Source organism: Suncus etruscus, chromosome 11 (assembly GCF_024139225.1).
Source record: "Suncus etruscus isolate mSunEtr1 chromosome 11, mSunEtr1.pri.cur, whole genome shotgun sequence".
Classification (NCBI taxonomy): Eukaryota; Metazoa; Chordata; class Mammalia; order Eulipotyphla; family Soricidae; genus Suncus; species Suncus etruscus.
Genome location: NC_064858.1, coordinates 93874500 through 93890974, shown reverse-complemented (window position 1 = coordinate 93890974; position 16475 = coordinate 93874500). Strand labels below are relative to the sequence as shown.

Genomic DNA, 16475 nt, shown 5'->3' with positions numbered 1-16475 from the left:
CTTCCTCTGGGGATAAAATACCAACAAAAGGGATCAAATGGCATTTCTTACAGTCTGTTTTATTCTGTTTTTTTTTCTGCTCTCAATCCCACGTGGCATGTTCTTCATTTTATTATTAAAAATTATATATTGGGGCCGAAACAGTGGCACAAAGTGGTAAGGTGTCTGCCCTGTGTGCGCTAGCCTAGGATGGACTGTGGTTCGATCCTCTAGCATCCCATATGGTCCCCCAAATGATTTCTGAGAGCATAGCCAGGAGTATCCCCTGAGCATCACCAGGTGTGGCCCAAAGACAAACACAAATAAATAAATAAAATTAAAATTAAAATTATATATTGGGTACCACTAACTCTAAAAGAACACTCTCAAACAACTAGCTTGGCTTTTAACTAACTAGCTGGAATTCATATTGACTCATCAATATATACTTGCATCTTTAGCCTTCCTGAAAAAAGGAGAAAAAGATTGGGCCTTTTTTTTCATGTGGAAGGAAAAGGGATGGAAGAAGGAGCCAATTGACAGCTGCAAGACGCATTTTAAATGGAAACTACCTTTTCAGGTAAGAAGGTTAGACATAGGGGCCAGAGAGATAGCACAGCAATAGGGCTTTTGTCTTGCTCGCGGCCGACCCAGGACAGACAGTGGTTCAAATTCCAGCATCCCATATGGTCCCCTGTGCCTGCCAGGAATAATTTCTGAGCACAGTGCCAGCCAGGAGTAACCCCTGAGTGCTGCCAGGTGTGACCCAATAATCAAGGAAATTTTTCAAAAAAAGGTCAGCTATGGCCTTGTATAATACCATCTGAGGACTTGTTGGCACCTGGCAAGGGGTTGTTTTTGAGAAGGGGTATGGTGAATGACTCAACCAATTACAAAATTTAGAGCCTATGTAGCCAATGCCACTCTCTGTGTACAAAGAGCATTCACTCCACCAACTGCACTGGAGGAAACATAAACTCAAGTTACATTCAATCATGGCAGAGTATTTATTTACTTGGGTGGCAGAAGTGCTAATTCACCTGTGTGTAGTCCCAGGTTTAGTCTGCATTCTGAGAAAACAGGACAGTCTGGGACCTGCTGGGACCCGAGGAGAAGTGAAAGAGGTGAGAGAGAGCTTGAAAAGCACTGGGGCTTCCTCTACAAGTGAGTCTTTAAGTAATAAAGAATCCTCCCAAATGTTCCTGTCCAAAACAGACATTCAAGTAACAGTTGAAAATGCTGCTTGTGGCCTCTGGACAGATGTAGACAACACGTGTGTGTGTGTGTGTGTGTGTGCGTGTGTGTGCGTGTGTGTGTGTGTGTGTGTGTGTGTGTGTGTGTGTGTGTGTGTGTGTGTCCTACTGAGGACCCAAACACCCCTGATAATGAAGGAAACTGGAGAAGGCCTACAGGAAGTCACAAGCTGCTAAGAGCAAGTGCTTAACTTAATTCAGTACTCTACTCAACTCACGCTCTCTACCCAAAAGCTGCAAGTTGGTGATCAACCTTAATGTCAACAGATGACACTTTTTTCATCTCACAGGTAGAAGTAGAGAGGATGGGGGCATTGAGGCTGCTGTCTAACAAGTTTTTTCTCCTGTTTGTTGGCCTCAGAATAAAAATCAGCCTCAATGAGACTGCAGAGAAAAAAGATGAGGGAAACCTCACACGCCACTGCCCCTGGCAGGGCGCCAAAACAGAAACTAAGGGGTTTTTTTTGTTTTTCGGTTTTGTTTTCTTTTCTTTTTTTTTTTTTTTTTTTTTGGCAACTATAACAACAACAACGACAATAACAACGACAACCAAAATAAGGTACTTTGTTTCTTCAGCTCCTATTCTAGCAAACTATCTTGTGCGTGCTAGCGGCTTAACACCCAGCAGGGTGGAAGTGGGGGGAGAGGGCATAGAAAAGTATTTTTATAGGGACCCCAAAAGCCTCCAGAACAGGAAGAAGGAAGAGGGGCTGAGAATCTAGAGACCATCTTCCCTACACAATTCAGAATAAAAGCTTGCGGGGGAAATTTCACATTTAAAAAAAAACCACACCATTTATTTTGCCAGAAGACCCCTCTTCTGGGCAGAGTATCCCCAGTGGTTAGCTCCCACTATCCAACTACATTTCCCCCTCCACCCTGCAAGGAGGGCAGCCGGGTGGCTGGCCGGCCAGCCTGCCTTGTTATTCATCCCCCCACTGGGTGACCCAACAGCCTTTGGAGTCCTTCAGCTGGAACCCTGACCCTCAGCGCCTTTGCACACAGAAGAGCAGATTGCAGACCTGCGGGGTCATATCATTTCACATCACATCACCGTTTCTTGGTGCAACTGCTGCCACCGCCGGGTTTGCTGAAGCTGCGGCTCATGTGTGGGAAATGCACACTGGGGGTTCTTTCCGAGGGGCCATAGAGGCCCAAATTCCTGGCTGTGGCTGATTTCCGCAGGGGCTTGACGCTGGGGAAAGGGCTAAAGATGGGTGTCTTAGGGGGCCCGCCTTGGGGAGGTGTGTGGCAGGGGGCTTTGCTTTCTGCAGGAGCTGGTGGAGGCAGCTCGGAGAGGTAGTGCTGGCTGGGGGGGTGTCCCCCCGTGGCCCCCTCGGCCTCAGGGCTCAGGTCCAAGGCCTCTAACTTCACCTGCACTGCAGACACGTCGACCTCGGCCTCCCCAAATGCAGGCTCTGGGGAGCGGCCTTCAATGGTCCGCCCCGCGCTGCCACTGCCACTGCCCTCCTCGACCTCTCCGGGAGCCGGCGGTGCTCCTGCACCCCCGGGAAGGGCATCGGGGGCCCCTCGGCTCTGAGGCCGGCTGCCTTCACTCTGCTCCTGGATCAGCCCCACCGTGTCCCCGCAGCCCAGTTGACTCTTGCTCCTGGTCATGCTCTTCCTATGAACACGGATGTGAGTCCTCCAGGGCGAGTTGAGCTTTGTCTTCAGGTCATCATAAGGGCCCGGGGAGGTTTTGCCCCCCATGTGGCCCGGGACATGGATGACGGCATTCTTGGCAGCTCGGTTGGACATCTTCATCTTCTTTCCCAAGAGGAGGTGGTTGATAACTGGATAGTTGTTGACCTGAGATGGGAGGATGCTGGTGACTGGCCCTTTGTCTAGAAGAGAGGTTGAAAGGGGGTGAGAAACGCCACTCACTCCAGGCAGCAGCACTGAGCATCCCCACCCACCACCATGTAGGATCACCCTTGTGCCACCCACAAAGCACCCACATATATCCTGGAGCATATCAGAAGCAGGTGACCGAGGCAGCAGAAACTGAATTCAACCTTAGAGTTGGAGGGTATCGAGAGACTAGACACCCCTCACTGCCTCTAACAAGAGCCTGGGCCCCCAAAGGCAATCTGTGGACAGTCTTTTCTAAGTGTTACCTGACATCCTGTTTATAGGAAATCTCTGAAGACTTGTTCAAAGAATAAGTGAGAGGTGGGAAGAATCACAAAGTGAGAGGCCGGAAGACTGAGCGAAGTGCTAAGAGGGTGGTAAAAATGCAGTGAGAGGGGGCCGGGAAGGTGGCGCTAGAGGTAAGGTGTCTGCCTTGCAAGCGCTAGCGTAGGACGGACCGCGGTTCGATCCCCCGGTGTCCCATATGGTCCCCCCAAGCCAGGAGCGATTTCTGAGCTCATAGCCAGGAGTAACCCCTGAGCGTCAAACGGGAGTGGCCCAAAAAACAAAAAACAAAAAACAAACAAACAAAAAAAAATGCAGTGAGAGCATAGCTATAGGATGTGCCTGTCTGGGTTTGAAATGCCTCTGGGGTCCTCTGAAAGCTCAAAGAGTTGCTCTCTCCTACAGACCACTGCTGACAGCATCATGGACACCCGCTCCTGGGTTGCAACTGGGTTCTCATGTTCCATGACCTCCATCCAGAATACTGGGCCCAAGGTTGCAGCCCTGCCATCTTGATTCAGCTCTTCCATGTCCTCTGGTTAAATTTTTTTCTTTGGCATCTTCTCCTCTGGCCACACTCTCAACTTTATTAAATATTTTGCTCACTAACTCCTCTAATGTCCCCGTCCTACAAAGCTACTTTCATATCTCTGTAGCTAACCCATCTTGATACATCCCCCAACTACCCGATTCAGGGCATCACCCAAAACCATCTCTCATGGAAAACACCTGATGTTCTCTTTGACTCTCCCAGCTCAGGTTTTTTGGTTAATTAATCTTTCCAGAATTTCTTAGGCTCCCTTTTCAATAATGGGATGGCTAATGCAGGTCTGATCACTTCACCTGTTGCCTCTCCTACCCACTCTCAATCCAGGTATCCTGAACCCTTTGTAACACAGACCTGGCAAACCCCACCCTGAATTCACAAGTCACACTCTCTTTTCTAAAACTAGAGTCACTACTGGCTACTAGGAAAAAGAACACCACACAGAAGAGACGCTTTTTCAGTTTATAACTTTTATTTGCCTAGGTCCCCAATGCTGCTGAATGATCTTTTTCTTTCTCTCCTCCTCCTATTTATATTTCAATGTCCCATTGGAGTTTTTTTTCTTTAAATTTCCACCCAATTTCCAATTTGTTCCTAAGAATAAATTGTTCCTTCCGTTTTTACTGTGCTCCTTTGACTCTAATCCTTAAAATGCACCCACTTAAAATTTGAGGTTAAATGCACCCACTTAAAATTTGAGGTTAACTTAAGCTAATATGCATGTACATGGAAATGTAAAAAAAATACTATGCCTAATGTTTAAGGAGTTACGTAAATTTTATGGCTTTAGATTGCCTTGTGTGCGGTTAAGAAATATTATAATGTGCTACAATCTGGGGACTTGAGGGACAAAGTAATTGTACATGGATTCTGTTTTATTTATCTTAACGTTCTTTGGCTGAAAGTTTAAAGTTAAGATATCAGCAAGGGGACTTCTTCTGAGAATTATGTTATGGCTGATTGTCCTTCCACTGTAACTTTACCTTGTCCTCTTTCTTTGCATCTTTTGTTCTCATAATTCAAAATTAAAAAATTAAAAAAAGAATAAATTGTTCCAATTTGTTCAAATTTCTCCATGAAAACAGGTGTAAAATGTCTTCAGCTCCTCTGCCCATGCTAAGCCAAAAACGCTGATAACATAATCACTACAAAGAATCATTTTGCCTCTAGCTCAAGCTCAGTTGTTCCACCTGTACATAGTCTTGTCCTATATCCATGCCTGAGAGTATTGTTTCAAACAACTCCAGCAGACTGTGAAAATACATACTCTGTCCCAAACCTTGTGTTAAAATATCCCCAAGTGTTTCATCTGCACACACTAAAGTTTAAGAAGCAATGCACTCGAGTTGTCTTTGAAGCAACTATCTCTCTCCAAAATGAACCCCAGAAAACCATGATCAGGACTAGGAGGTGGACAGTCCAGCAAAGAATAAGGCTGTAAAACTTTAGGCCATTGTAGACCCAAAGCATCAATATGTAAACAAAAAAGCAGACCAATACAGCCTGAATCACAAAAATCCTGCAGCAAGTAGGATTTGGCCATGGCAAACCAGCTTCCCCAGATGAGTCTAAGGTACTGGGCTGCCTTGGCTAGCTCCCAATGGCAACTGTATACCATGCCACCCGAGGTTTATATGCCATCCCAGTATTGCAAAGGGAGCCCAAGCCAGAGGAGAAATTCTGGTAAGACTTAGGAAAGAATGGACAGTAGCCTCTTTTTCTACTGAAAAAGGAGCCAAGCACTTGAATCAAGTGGCAGTGCATATGTCTATCGTATGCAAGGCCCTGAGTTCAATGCCTGGTACCACATGTCTTCCCACACCCACACCCACACCCCAGCTCACATACAAATAGAGTTACACATAGAGCACTGCCAGAGTACCCCAAGTGCGAAGGAAGGAAGGAAAGAAGGAAGGAAGGAAAGAAGGAAGGAAGGAAGGAAGGAAGGAAGGAAGGAAGGAAGGAAGGAAGGAAGGAAGGAAGGAAGGAAGGAAGGAAATGCAAATTAGAATATAAGGGTTCTAATATTTTCTGATCACTCACCACAGCACTATAAACCTTGACAATTATGAAGACTTCCTGCCTCATTTCCTCACTTTTTTAATGGATACAAAACCACCTGTCCTTGCTGTCCTTGCTGTTTAGGGCATGGGGGCATTTATATTTATATATAAATTTAATTTTGCTGGGGGGGAAACTCAGTGGTGTTTGAGTCCTGGCTTTGTGTTCATGTTCAGGAATGATCCCTGAGACAGTGCTCAGACAGTGTTCAGAGAACTACAGATACCACCAGTGATGCAAACCTGGATCATCGGGATACAAGGTAACCCCTATATAGATTTATTACACTGTATTTCCTGGCATATAAGACGACTTTTGAAATGAAAAAAAGTCAACCAAAAATCAGGGGTCATCTTATACACCGAGTATATTCCGAAAAACATTTCAATATGCCGCTCAACTAAAATCGTCTGGATATTGCCATGAAACGATTTTTCCAACTCAATCCTGCACCAATCACTGCAAGGCTGCTCGGACCGCCTCTCTAACTCAGCCAATCCAAGCAGGCTTTTGATGCATGCCAATGAGACAATGTTCTGTACCGAATCTACACTGTCAAAAGCCTGCTCATATTGGCCAGAGTCAGAGAGGAAGTCTATTACAGTAAAACCTTTGAACCTTTGCTTGTTGTGATTGGCTCACTGTGGTACATACAGTTGCAGCACTGGAACATTCTGTCTTATACAGCAAATATAGGCCTATATCTATGTTTTAACTGTAAAATTAGGGGGTCGTCTTATATACCAGAAAATATGGTATATAGATTTCTTTCTTTTTTTTTTTTTTTTTTTTTTTTGGTTTTTGGGCCACACCCGGCGGTGCTCAGGGGTTACTCCTGGCTGTCTGCTCAGAAATAGCTCCTGGCAGGCACGGGGGACCATATGGGACACCGGGATTCGAACCAACCACCTTTGGTCCTGGATCGGCTGCTTGCAAGGCAAACGCCGCTGTGCTATCTCTCCGGGCCCGGTATATAGATTTCTTAGCATTAAAATGTTAGTGTTCTGAAACCTGAAGTGCTATGGTTTTGCATTCCTCTTGTGTTACTTCCTTAATAATTCTGGATAAATAATCTATGGAAATCTTCCTACCCCTTCCTGTAAAGAGGTGAATTCAGTGTTTGTGCAAGATTCGTCTCATGTTCAAAAGAGTCCAAAAATAACAAAATATATTTTGGTTATTTCCGAAAGGCATCATTTTCATTAGGATTTCATTTAAAGTAAGACAACCCCATTCCCAAATCAGCACAAATTAAATAATGGAACAGATTATTTGCTGGGATTTTTTTTTTTGGAATTTCAAAATAAGAAGCTTGGCAATCCTTGGAAAAGAGCATTTGCAACTGTATTAAATTGTGTTTGCAGGAGATTCCCAAGACTCTGCTATCCCATCAGCATGGCACAAAAATTGGCTTTTTCACTTTTCTCCAATCACGTCGAATCACAGCATCTGTTTTATTACTACTGAATGACTAGCAGGCAGTTAATTTGCTAGAGCATTGATAATCAACTTGTATTTTCAAATGCTTAAAATTTAGCATACAACTGCTCCAAAATTTCTCAAGTCCAAGGATTGCACGGCTTGGAATATTTTAATCATTTTTTACTCTCCGCATTAGCACACAGAGCAAAGATGGCCCTTTAATACCAATGGTATGGTCCTTGGAGCCTAAAGAGTAACCACAGTCTTTCTCTTCTTTGGAACCTGATAAAATAAAATGTAAAATGAGATAAAAAGATATGTGAACAGTTCACACCAGCTGTGCTTGTGACTACTAAGCCACAGTGCCCAGAATTCAAAGGTCATCCTGGGCACATGCAATATCCCTTTCCCAAAACGACAGAGTTGCCACTGTGTCAAAAAAACCAAGAGGAACGTTACCTGCCCTGATATACACCTGGTGAACCTGCTGCTGTTGCTTCTTTTTAATCCGAGAATACTGCCGCTTGAGGGCATTGATGTCTGTGGTCATGCGCTCCATCATCATGCTATTAAAAGCTGCGTGATACTCGCTCCGACAAGAATTGATGGCTCCCGGACTCAGCTCAGCGATGTTATTAGACCTCAGACTCTGCTCTTCATTAGGTTCTATATTCCAAGGAAAAGAGACAAAGAAACTGTGTCATGCAGGAGAACTGGTCTACACAGCTACTAATTATATCAAAACTAGGGAGAGTATCCTGGCCTGCAGAAAACTGTAATGGCCACAAAGCAGCTACCAACAATCACAGAGTCGTTCTTTTCATTTGATCTTGAAAATATTTCTGCATTTTCTTAGTTTAACTTTGGTTTAAAAGAAGCTGTGAGGGTTCATGAGTTGACTTTATTAACACTTTGTTCATTCTATAATTATGATTTGGGGGTTCTTGGGGGGCTACACCGAGTGATGCACAGGGGTTACTCCTGGCTATGCACTTAGAAATTGCTCCTGGCTTGGGGGACCATATGGGACGCTGGGGGATCTAATCATGGTCCATCCTAGGCTAGTGCAGGCAAGGTCTTACTGCTTGCGCTATCACTCTGGTCCTATAATCATGATTTGTTAATAGATTTAAAAAGCACTGCCATTTCTAAAATTGAATTACATATATAGCATAAATAAAATCTAAAAAATTATCCAAGACTTTGGATCACAATATATTGAGTTCTAAATTCGCATAATATATCTCCTTCACATCTACTACAGTATGTTTAGTGTGTTAAGTCTTATGTGGTATGATAACACACTAGCAGATTTGTCTCTAACCCAAGTTTAAAACTGTGTCTAAACAATCAAGGTTATTTATGTATGATAGAAATATTGCAAACTAGTTCATTGGTTTGTTCTTCTGGGTTTTAGGTTGTATATTTTATAAGGGAAAGAAATGTTAGGTCCAGTCTGCCTAGAACTATATGGTATAAATTGAAATATCTTCAATTGGGGAAAAGAGGGTAGGTGAGAGAGAGCAACAGTTGTTTTCTCTATTGAAACACAGACCTTTTATCTAGAACTGCATCTAATAGAGAATCAAGTTTGAGAGAAGGGTAGACTCACAGATGTCCCATACCAAAAGGGATACAATAATGCTTCTTTAGTATAATTATGAAACTTTCCAGAGCACCAGCCAAAAATTACACATTAATGGAAGACTTCAAGTATCCTGACATCCATTAAAAAATATTACACAAAGAAAAGCTAAACAGATTACCAATCTACTTTCTTTAACTAAAAATACTGTAATGATATAAAAAATTAAAAAACAAAATACCCAGTAATATCAACTTAATTAAAACTAGAAAGAAAAAACTAACTAGGAAGACACATGATGAGATTAGATAAGACAGTCATGTCATTCTGGAGCACACAAGGGCATGGTTAAAAAAAAAATCAATAGGAGCCTAGAATATGGCTCAAGTAGTAAAACACATGCTGAGTGTGTGAGGCCCTGACCTTGATCCCTACTGGCCTCTCCCAACCAGCACTTCTCAGTAGAGATCAAGTAGCCCCAGAGCTCTGGGGGTCCAAGCACCAAACTGTCAGACCCACCACAAGTCTGAGCAACACTTGAATTATTCCTGGGTCCTTTCCCTCCACCCACACCATCAGTTGGGAAGGCCTTTCTTTAAAAAAGAAGAAAGGGGACCGGCGAGGGTGGCACTAGAGGTAAAGTGTCTGCCTTGCAAGCACTAGCTAAGGAAGGACCATGGCTCGATCCCCAGCATCCCATATGGTCCCCCAAGCCAGGGGCAATTTCTGAGCACTTAGCCAGGAGTAACCCCTGAGCATCAAATGGGTGTGGCCCAAAATAAGAAGAAGAAGAAGAAGAAGAAGAAGAAGAAGAAGAAGAAGAAGAAGAAGAAGAAGAAGAGAAGAAGAGAAGAAGAAGAGAAGAAGAAGAAGAAGAAGAAGAAGAAGAAAAGAGAAGAAGAAGAAGAAGAAGAAGAAGAAGAGAAGAAGAAAGGAAAAAAAAGAAACATAGACTCAGAATGCAGAAATATAAGTTCAAAGTATTTCAAATTAAAATTGATCCCACAGCTAGGAATCAAAAGCTTAAATGCAGGCAGCAAGAGAGAGGTAAAAGGCATAATGAAATCAATAGAATTCTTGCTGGGTATGTAATCAAGGTGTTTAAATAAAAAAAAATTAAAAAAAAAAAAAAAAGAATTCTTGCTGGGTTCAGATTTTTAAAAGTCATTTGAAAAGATGAAAAAGTCCCAAGGATATACATACCAAACAGAACAGTATTGCTAAAATTAATACAAATTACAAAAAAAAACTAAAACTTGGGGGAAATATTGAAACCTATACAGCTTAAAACAAAATAGTTAAGTAAGAGCTTCTAAGCTAGAAGAACAAAAATAAGAGAATTAGCTCTGGATTTGAGAAGGCAGTATAACATTACAGATGGCAGAGTGAATTCAGAATTGCCTAACATCTATTTTGCTTCTATCTTCTTTCAGCAAAAGCGAATGTTCTTCAAACTAGAAAAGTAAAAATAAAATTCTAAAGAGCTGTCTTCCAAGATAAGAAAGAATATCCTAGGAGAATGAGTACAAACTGTTTCCTAATTATAGGAATGTTTCCTCATTATAGGAATGGCCAGAATAAAAGAAGTCTATTTGCCTCAAGAAATGGACAGATATAGTGTTGCACCCAAGAGTTCCAGATTTATTTATTTATTTATTTATTTATTTATTTATTTATTTTCTTAGAGGTCCACACATTAAGTAGGACTTTATCAAGTTGGGAAACATTCAAAGGTGAATTTCTAGAATATTCAAAGTTTCACAGTTCATATCCTATAGAAATAATTAACTAAATTCTGAACATGTGCTAGGGAGAAAGTTTTATGAGACATGGTGGTTATCCTCAAAGATCTAGGCCCTAGATCTAGATTCTAGGGACTTTTAGTAGAAGACTTGGGTTTTTTGTTTTGTTTTGTTTTGTTTTCAAGAGAAGACCTAATAGAACCAGTAGGTGGCAGTTTTCTCCTTGCAACTAGAAACCATGGACAAAGCAGAATAATCAACATCACATAGGGTTTTTTTGCCATCCAACTTCAGGTAGAAATTACCATACTGTTTGAGATTTAGAGGATATTTTTATAGTGGAAGAGAAGTCCATTGAAAATGAGTTCAATTCCACTCAAAGAGTGTATAGTAAGCATTTGTGATAGGCCAGAATCCTGGAGGAGGAACTGAGCATAAAAGTTGAATCAGATGAGTAGGTCAAGATATCAGTAAGGAAAGGAAGTACTGTGCATGTAGCATGTATTAGAGTGATCCTATGGCATTATAAAGTAACAGAGAAGGGGATTTTTTTTATTTTAATTATGACAACAAAGATGCAAAGAAAGAGGACAGGGTAAAGTTACAGTGGAAGCCCAATCACCCATAAACAGAATTCTCCGTAGTCCCATCGATGATATCCCAGCCTTGAACTTTCAGCCAAAGAACATTAAGAAAAACAAAACTGAACCCATGTACAATACAGTTAATTTGTCCCTCAAATCCCCAGTTGTAGTACATACTATTTCTTAGCAGCACACAATATAATCTAAAGACATTAGACTTATGTAACTCCTTAAACATTGAGGGCAAAGTACATTTCTCTAGTTCCATGCACATGCTTACTAGTTTAAGTTAACCTCAAAAGTTTTAGTGGGTTGTTTTTCTTAAGGATTGGAGTCAAGGGAACATAGTAAAAAACGGTATTAAAGTGGCATTTGTTTGCATAGGCCCACCAAAACATAAGGGGCATGGAAAGACAAATTATGGGATTTTAATAGTGGGAACCATTCAAGAAATAGACATCAATAAGACAATAAAAACAGATTTGCTAGAGAAATCCAATACACTGTGAATATCAAAATAGGGAGCTACCTCATTACCTTTCATCTGTTTTTGGTACTTTTGCAGTTCAGGTGCCAAGAGACCACTAAAAGGACCAAGACAACCCACTGCATTAGCCACAGCATCTTCATCATCTGGGTCATTCTCTTCATCACTGTCTCTGGTTTTACCAAGTCGCCTTGGAAAAGAAAAAGAAAAATTCAATAAAAATACTTAAAATGTTTTTTAAAGAATCTGTGATTTAAAGGACATATACAACATTATATATTTATAATCTAAATTATAGAATCAATGCCACATTTAGGGAGTGATCTATGTTAAATAAATGTACATGTCTAAATATACATACATACACATCTACAGCAATTGCCCTCCATAACAAATTGCCCTCTAATAACAAATTAATGTAACTGGGAAAGAAATCTACCTAGTGACAGAGAAATAGTACACCAGGTAGGACAGTTTGCCTTACATGCTTTACATGACCAACTGGGGTCCTATTCCCAGAATCCCATATGTTCCTCGAGCACTGCCAAGAGTAATCACTGAGTGCAGAGCTAGGAGTGACTCCTGAGCACTGCCAGCTGAGTGTGATCAAAAACAAAAATCTACCACATTTTCATAAATAAATCACCTTTTCATGTATTCCTCCACTGTATGCATGGACAAGTAAATTAGACTGTTTACTATCACTTTTTTACTCTTTACATAAATATAATATGCTCTCTATTCCTATCTTCACCTTTTTGTTTTGTTTTGTTTTTTGGGGGTTACACCCAGCGATACTCAGGGGTTACTCCTGGCTCTGTTCAGAAATTGCCCATGGCAGGCTCGGGGAACCAGATGGGATGCTGGGCATCGAACCACCCTTGGTCCTGGGTTAGCTGTACGCAAGGCAAACGCCCTACCATTTTGCTCTCTCCGGTCCCTTTTCTACATTTTTAGATATATGAGCTCAAGCAATGTTCAGGGGCTTTTTCTGGCTCTATGCACAACGTAACCCCTGGTGATGCTCAAGATATAATGTGGTATCTGGGATTCCTATCAAGATTAGCCAGAAGCAACCTTTTGCAAAGTAAACACAGCCTGGACTATTTCTCTGGCCTTAAATTTTCCTTAACCTCCATATTGATATACAGCAAGCTTTCTTGTGCTTTTGTTTATTTGTTTATTTGAGGCCACACCCGGTGACACTCAGGGGTTACTCTAGCTATGTGCTCAAAAATCGCAGCTGGCTTGGGGGACCATATGGGACGTGGAGATTCAAGCCACCCTCTGTCAGGTGTGTGCAAGACCAACGCCCTACTGCTGCGCTATAGATCTGGCCCCCTCATGCTTTTTATTTTAAGTTACATTATATTTTATTAGATGACCAATGTTATAAAACCAGTGCTGCAATGGAATACTGCTCAGCTATAAATAAAGATGAAATGTGGATAGAATTAGAGGCTATTATGCTGAGTGAAGTCCATCAGAAAAAGAGGTACAGTGATCTCTCCCATATGTGGAGAGAATAATATGTAAGAGAATAAAAGTGAGCCAAGAGTAGCAAACTCTTAGTACATGTTTTATGTTTCATTTATGTAAACTCTCTATTCCCACTCTTTCATCATTTTTTTTCAATTAGATTTTGTTGTTATTTTTAGCCAAACTCAAAGTTCATTTCTGAAATAAATGTCAGAGTGTTGTCATTTAAAATTTTTGCTCTGTTGTTTCTTCATTCATGATAAGTCAGTTATGAAGGCCTTTTTTTTTTTTTTTTTTTTTTTTTTGGTTTTTTGGTTTTTGGCCACACCCGACGGTGTTCTGGCTGTCTGCTCAGAAATAGCTCCTGGCAGGCTCTGGGGACCATATGGGACACCGAGATTCGGACCAACCACCTTAGGTCCTGGATCGGCTGCTTGCAAGGCAAATGCCGCTGTGCTATCTCTTCGGGCCCTGTAAATAATATTTTAAGGTATTTATACCAAGTTTAGCAAGCTATGAAAACACTTGGTGATTTCTTTTTTTTTTTTTTTTTTTTTTTGGTTTTTGGTTTTTGGGCCACACCCGGCGATGCTCAGGGGTTACTCCTGGCTGTCTGCTCAGAAATAGCTCCTGGCAGGCATGGGGGACCATATGGGACACCGGGATTCGAACCAACCACCTTTGGTCCTGGATCGGCTGCTTGCAAGGCAAATGCCACTGTGCTATCTCTCTGGGCCCTATGAAGGCCTTTCTAATTCTAAAGAGCTAATAGCATTCTTCTACACTTTGTTCAGTTAATTTTACTATCATATTTTATAGAAAAAATGTTTATCATACCTCTGTCATTCACCTGAAATTTTTACTGGTGTTATGAGACATGAATTTAATTTTATTTCTTTCCAAATAAGACCCATTGATCCAGCACCACTTACTAACTTATCATTCACCATTGATTTGATATACTCAGTTTATGTACAAAATGCTTGTGCGTGTGTTTGGGAAGGCATGTGTGGGAGAGAATTTTTGGTCCTTCTACTACTTTAGATGAGCTATCTGTTCTATCTATTCATATATACACATTCTACACTATTTTACCTATTGAGATACTTAAACATTGATATTGTAAAATAAATTTGAAGTTGTGAACTACCCCTTCAAATTGTTCCAAACTTGGTGAAGTACCACCTCTGAAACATTCTCTTGATATGAATATGAAAGAACCATAAAGATTTCAAGGCTTTTTGCCTATGACAATACTCGGATCAACATTTCTGTATGCAGTTGGGAGAAAGTCCTACTATTAGCCCAACTTTGTAAAGATGCAGGGAAGTGGGGGGGATCATACTTTCTCCACCTTGCAGATGGTCCTTCCTCTCCACCAGGGTATGTACTCTTAGCTTCTCCCCTCTGGATAAGTCTAAACTTTCTCTTGCAGATACTTCTTTTTCTTTTTCTTTTTTTGGTTTGGGCCACAATGGTGACATTCAGGGGTTACTCTGGCTATGCACTCAGAAATCACTCCTGGCTTGGGGGACCATATAGGACGCCAGGGATCAAACTACGGTCTGTCCTAGGCTAGTGCTGGCAAGACAGACACCTTACTGCTCTGTGCCACAGCTCTGGCCCCTATATTGCTCCTTTTTCTTCTCACTGTCTTTTCTCTCTCTCTCCCCCAATGCCCACATTACTCTAAGTAATCTTCTTTAAATAAAACCATTGTACTTGGGGCCGGCGCGGTGGCACTAGAGGTAAAGTGTCTGCCTTGCCAGAGGTAGCCTAGAACAGACTGCGGTTTGATCCCCGGCATCCCATATGGTCCCCCAAGCCAGGAGCGACTTCTGAGTGCATAGCCAGGAGTAACCCCTGAGCATCACCGGGTGTGGCCCAAAAACAAAACAAAAAAAAAATCTATTATACTTAACAGACAAAAATATTCTTTGATATGATAAAGAGACATACTTATTTTCAGTGCCAAACTACTCTAAATATATTTCTAGGATTTGGCTAGCATGAATCTTAAACTACAATAACAAATTAAGGTAAAGTCTTCCATCATGAAAACCAGAAGGAAAAAAAGATCTTACCCAGAACTTAAGGAGGGTTTCACTGTGGCCGGAAAGGGTGTGATGTTGTAGGTATATTTTTCCCTCAATTCTGCCAATTGTGGGAAAGGGAAAGGTGCCATAGAATAAACTGTCTGCAAAAGAAAAAGGGGGGGAAAAGTCTGAAATGGGCGCCTAAAATAACTTTTGACAATCCTAGGAAAGCATCTAGGTTTGATAAGTTTTATTTTTTAGAAAACCTTGATTGATTGATTGATTGGCCTTGGGCCACAACTGGTGGTACTCAGAGGCCACTCCTGGTTATGCACTCACAAATCGCCCCTGGCAATCTGGGGGACCATATGGGACAGGGGGAACCGAACCAGGTCCTTCCTGGGCAAATGCCCTACTGCTGTGCTATCTCTCTGGTCCCGGTTTGATAAATTTTAGTGTGAAAGGGAGAAAGTGATTGTTCCTTCTGCAGCTAGTGAACAGTTTCAGAGAAAAACAAACACATTAACAAGCACAAGAATACATTTTTTTCCTCATATTGCCTCCTCCTGAGGGAATGGGTAATGAGGTAATGGGGCCTGTGGGATAGGGAGTCTGTTTACTGCTGTTCATTTATAGTCAATCTCAAATCTACAGCTCCCTCTTACTTTGGTAGCAAAAATCTCATTAACTCTGCACTAATAATGCTTATTTTCCAAAGTTCTGACCATTTTTATCGACATTCTATGTCAGTGTTCCAGATCAAAGTAAGTTCAGTGAGTAATCTTGTAAATGACTGCGAGTTTTTCCAGAAATGCCATTTTTTATCAAACATCTGTGAATGCAGTGTGTCCTAGGTAAAGATTATTTTCTGTGATATTTAAAGAAAAAGGGGGGGGGACAACAAAGTAGCAGAGTGTAAAGTATAGGCTGTTAAAAAAATCTATAAATAAAGTTAAAGCATATGTGCTTCCTCCAGAATTTCAAAAACTACATCTTATTATACCAGCATGAAGAAGGTAATCTCTTTGGTTGGTTCTTTGTTTTTATTAGAACCAAATTGCTCAAACAAACTTCTTCAATCCTTCAGGTTCTTATTCACCCGAAAAGACAGATTAATCCCACTAAATTTTGTTTATTTTTTGGACCAAATCTAGCAATGCTCTG

At 41.4% G+C, this 16475-nt stretch overlaps 1 protein-coding gene across 1 annotated transcript in view; it reads right to left on the bottom strand.

Moving 5' to 3' along the window:
- Window positions 1-2147: 2147 nt before the first annotated feature.
- Window positions 2148-16475, bottom strand: part of TBC1D30 (TBC1 domain family member 30) — a 60357-nt gene continuing 46029 nt past the window's right edge. The window contains exons 9-12 of the mRNA XM_049782742.1: window positions 15360-15472; window positions 11847-11986; window positions 7858-8064; window positions 2148-3076 (exon numbers count right to left, since the gene is read on the bottom strand). Of these exons, the coding sequence (XP_049638699.1) occupies window positions 2283-3076; window positions 7858-8064; window positions 11847-11986; window positions 15360-15472 (1254 nt within the window). The 3' untranslated portion in view covers window positions 2148-2282. The remainder of the gene's footprint in view (window positions 3077-7857; window positions 8065-11846; window positions 11987-15359; window positions 15473-16475) is intronic.